The 4,383-nt window shown below is 36.6% G+C and overlaps 2 protein-coding genes across 2 annotated transcripts in view; both read left to right on the forward strand.

Moving 5' to 3' along the window:
• The first annotated feature begins 386 nt into the window (after positions 1–386).
• Positions 387–1,148, forward strand: LOC106461798. The gene has a single exon (XM_022388871.1). It carries the CDS (start codon positions 387–389, stop codon positions 1,146–1,148), a length of 762 nt encoding a protein of 253 aa, XP_022244579.1.
• Positions 1,145–4,383, forward strand: part of LOC111086353 (homeobox protein Hox-A1a-like) — a 30,950-nt gene continuing 27,711 nt past the window's right edge. The window contains exon 1 of the mRNA XM_022388868.1: positions 1,145–1,210. Within this exon, the coding sequence (XP_022244576.1) occupies positions 1,180–1,210 (31 nt within the window). The 5' untranslated portion in view covers positions 1,145–1,179. The remainder of the gene's footprint in view (positions 1,211–4,383) is intronic.

Here is a 4,383-nt window from a genome sequence, read left to right on the forward strand (position 1 = left end):
AGTTGCTATGGTTACAGGGGTCCTGTTTGAAATCTTCCCAACGTTTGAAGGCATGGAATAATCAAGAGCAACCTTCTTCTTCTTCCATCTGAAACTCTGCAGATCGGTGGCAAGAACGAATCCTCACTGCTTCAACTAGATCACAACAGAAATGTAATTTGGAGAAACCTTGGCAGTCGATCTATCACCAACTAATACTAAACAACTGGAGGGCCGGCTCTGAGCGCCATTGGTCGGTATAATCACGTGATTCATTTAACTCGCATATTTCTGTCAATTGCCCTTGATGATTTACCATCCATTTATTTTCTGATTTATCTCTAAGTGCGACAGCTAATTTGTGGCTCATCCTTAAAAAGCGCTGGTCGCCGGATAGTGCACAAGTTATGAATTCTAATGTCGTGTATCCTAGCGTGTGTCACAAGGGTGAGACAGGGGGATACGGCGCTCAACACTACGGCTCCGACCTAGCCGCTCAGGTGTACTACGGTCAGCCCGCAGAGCCTCTTTCTGGTACCGGCAACCACTATATTAGCGGCGGCTTGGTTAGTTCTTTTCCCGGTCCAGATCCACGTACTCCGCCATTACATGGAGATACAAACGGACATTTACCGCATCCCATTATCAATGATACAAACGGACTCAGCTATACAAACCTGGACCATAGTTATGGCCAGCAGGGTCGTCTAAGCCACCCTCACTCCGGGGGAAGTCCCGGGATCCACCCAGCTTACAGTACGACAGGAGACATGAGTCCACGGGGTCCACCAGGGACATTTGGCTACAGAAACTTGGATTATGGACATCCAGGCCACGAGATGACCGGTCATCACGGTATTCATCATCCTGCAGACCACACATCTGTAAATCTAAACGATGGCTGCGGATCTCGACCAGTGTCCACGGTCACCGGTCTACCAGCCGCCACCGCTTATTCCTACCTCGACCCGCTAGCTCTTCCTCGAAGAAATGGCTTTGGATATCAGGAAGGATATGACTCGGTTATGCGGGACAGCTGCCAGCCTAACGGTGCTTTTCAGACCCACGCTCTGTCTACTCAACACACGGCACCCGTTCCCACCTACAAATGGATGCAAGTTAAAAGGAATTTGCCGAAACCAGGTGAGTCTTCTTCATTTGTATTGTAAACACACGGCACCCGTTCCCACCTACAAATGGATGCAAGTTAAAAGGAATTTGCCGAAACCAGGTGAGTCTTCTTCATTTGTATTGTAAACATAATGTGAATAAACAAAAGCTTCTGAGTTGCTACCAGAACTGCAAGCTTCTATACACGATGCTCGTGCTGTAGGGCAGTAGAAGGCAGCTTCCACTCCAAGTGTTCACGTGCTTTCCGTGTCTGCGGAAGCTATAAATCAGTTGTTCAAAACCATAAACCATCAACCACGAGAAATAATCACCATTTCTTTTCAATGGATCTGAAAATAGTAACGGCTCTTCTCGTAGTAGACAGTCAAACCAGTGGCCTAAAACTACTAAGAAACTCCTACTGTCAAATTAATTTAGCAACCGCACGCAGCTTGGGGTGCTCATTTTTTAACAAGCGCCCCTCAACAGCAGCTCCCTAGGTGTGAGACTGGGGCCCTTCTCCTAACTGTCTTTACAACTCCGAACGTCACAGGTGGCCGGCCATAAATTTCTAATTATTCTTAAACTCAAACAACTCTTCAACGAGGACATTTGTTAACTGAGACCGAAATTTATGTCCTTGTTCAATCTGATGCTGACCAGATTACTCCCATGTTGCTTTACATGACTAGCTTCTATGTTTAACGCAAATCTTTGTGACGCCTAGTGTATTGTCGACTGGATACGTACCATATATATATATATATATATCAATTTATTCTCTTTTTTTAATACAATAAAAATAAAAAACATTGTTTTTCTTGAGTTTTTGATTTAATTTAAATATTGTTAGTGTAAATCAGTGGACACTAATAAATAAGTTAAATAACAACTCCTACCAGTTGTTAACACACTATTTATTTTACTAAAAACTTAAATCTCATATGTTCAGATTTCAATCAGTTTTCAGTTGTAGCCTTTGATAACGGGATTCGTTAGACAGAAACTGTTCTACAACAAAATAAGTCTTGATCAACCAAAAACTAGTCAGGTGAGACTAAACGTGGTAGAGATTAGACTGTCTCATCAAAGCAGCCACTATTCGTTTATAGAGTGGAGTTCCACGTGATTAATTACCATAGTTAACATCTTGGCGCAGTACGTTTGGTCGCAATATTTCATTTACACTAATGAAAGTGATTAATAGTTCCTGCTGACATAGTCGCACGGCTGCAGAGGTGAAATGATGACTGCCTTACAATTACTGACTCTTGACTGATTTTGATGAACTCGACATTTCGTCACCAGATGATAATGGTTTATGTGTATCTTGAAGTTAACTAATTTCAAATTTTCATATTTCTTCCGGCTTCAAATGTCTTATAATTAAGTATCGTGCAATGAAGCATAAGAATAATTAGGCAGAATTAACTACAGAATCAGGACTAGGGTTAATAATCATCGAATAAATGCTTCTCTCCGCTTCTTACTCAAAGTGATTAATAGAAAACAACCATGAAAATATAACAATCATGTATGATAATAAAATGTGCTTACTGACAAGAAAGTAGACTATAAGAACAAAATATTGAGGACTTTAGGTAAAGTAGTGAATTCGAAAATTAAAGTGGTTAACAGAGAAATAACCGTTTTTATCCTACCATTAATAAAAGAGCTTGATGTTTGACATACGAATTTTATCCACCATTTTAGTTGCAAGATTAGCACATTGTATACACTAAAGAAAGTTACAAATAGAAAGTTTATTTTGTGTCTATTTTAAAAATATAACGTAGAAAAAATTGAAGTGAAAGAAAGCAGTGATAAAAAGAAACGGAATGACGTTGAAAAACATTACAACACACATATATAATCCACCAACAAACACGACTACTGACCGAGAGATGGTGGATCTGACCCTTGCCTTCATATCATTTTTTTGCGTCTTCGCTGCCCATTAGTTAGAGTTGTTAATTATTAAGGCTATAAACTGACAGAAAATGTAATTTTTCTACAGGTTATGTCCAATAGTGGGGGTTGTTGGTTATTAAAGCTATAAATTGACAGAAAAATTAACTTTTCTACAGGTTATACCCAAGAGTGGGGGTTGTTAGTTATTAAAGCTATAGATTGACAGAAAATGTAATTTTTCTACAGGTTATACCCAGTAGTGGGGGTTGTTGGTTATTAAAGCTACAAATTGACAGAAAATTTAACTTTTCTACAGGTTATACCCAAGAGTGGGGGTTGTTAGTTATTAAAGCTATAGATTGACAGAAAATGTAACTTTTTTACAGGTTATACCAAATATTGGGGGTTGTTAGTTATTAAAGCTATAGATTGACAGAAAACGTAACTTTTCTACAGGTTATACCCAATAGTGAGGGTCGTTATTTATTGAAGCTATAAATTGACAGAAAATGTAACTTTACCACAGGTTATACCCATTAGTGGTGGTTGTTAGTTATTAAAGCTATAAATTTACAGAAAATGTAATTTTACTACAGGTTATACCCAAGAGTGGTGGTTGTTAATTATTAAAGCTGTAGATTGACAGAAAATGTAATTTTACTACAGGTTATACCCATTAGTGGGGGTTGTTAGTTATTAAAGCTATAAATTGACAGAAAATGTAATTTTCTACAGGTTATACCCAAGAGTGGGAGTTGTTAATTATTAAAGCTGTAGATTGACAGAAAATGTTCCCCCCCCCGGCTAGGAACCAGGGATAGAAAGTTGTTCATTGTTGCAAATTTGCACTAAAATACACTTACATTTGTTTTGAATGTTGTTTTTCATTAAGATATAACTAAAATGTTGCTGTAACACTCTTGTATATTATATAAGCGGAATGTTTGTTATATGTAATTTACTACTTCTGTGTGTATATATATATATATATATTATATATGCGGAATGTTTGTTACATGTAATTTACTACTTATGTAAAGTAAATATATATATATATATTATATATTCGGAATGTTTGTTACATGTAATTTACTACTTCTGTAAAGTAAATATATATATATATTATATATGCGGAATGTTTGTTACATGTAATTTACTACTTCTGTAAAGTAAATATATATATATATATATTATATGCGGAATGTTTGTTATATGTAATTTACTACTTCTGTGTGTATATATATATATATATATTATATTATGCGGAATGTTTGTTACATGTAATTTACTACTTCTAGTAAAGTAAATATATATATATATATTATATATGCGGAATGTTTGTTACATGTAATTTACTACTTATAGTAAAAGTAAATATATATA

Source organism: Limulus polyphemus, unplaced genomic scaffold (assembly GCF_000517525.1).
Source record: "Limulus polyphemus unplaced genomic scaffold, Limulus_polyphemus-2.1.2 Scaffold1033, whole genome shotgun sequence".
Taxonomy (NCBI): domain Eukaryota; kingdom Metazoa; phylum Arthropoda; class Merostomata; order Xiphosura; family Limulidae; genus Limulus; species Limulus polyphemus.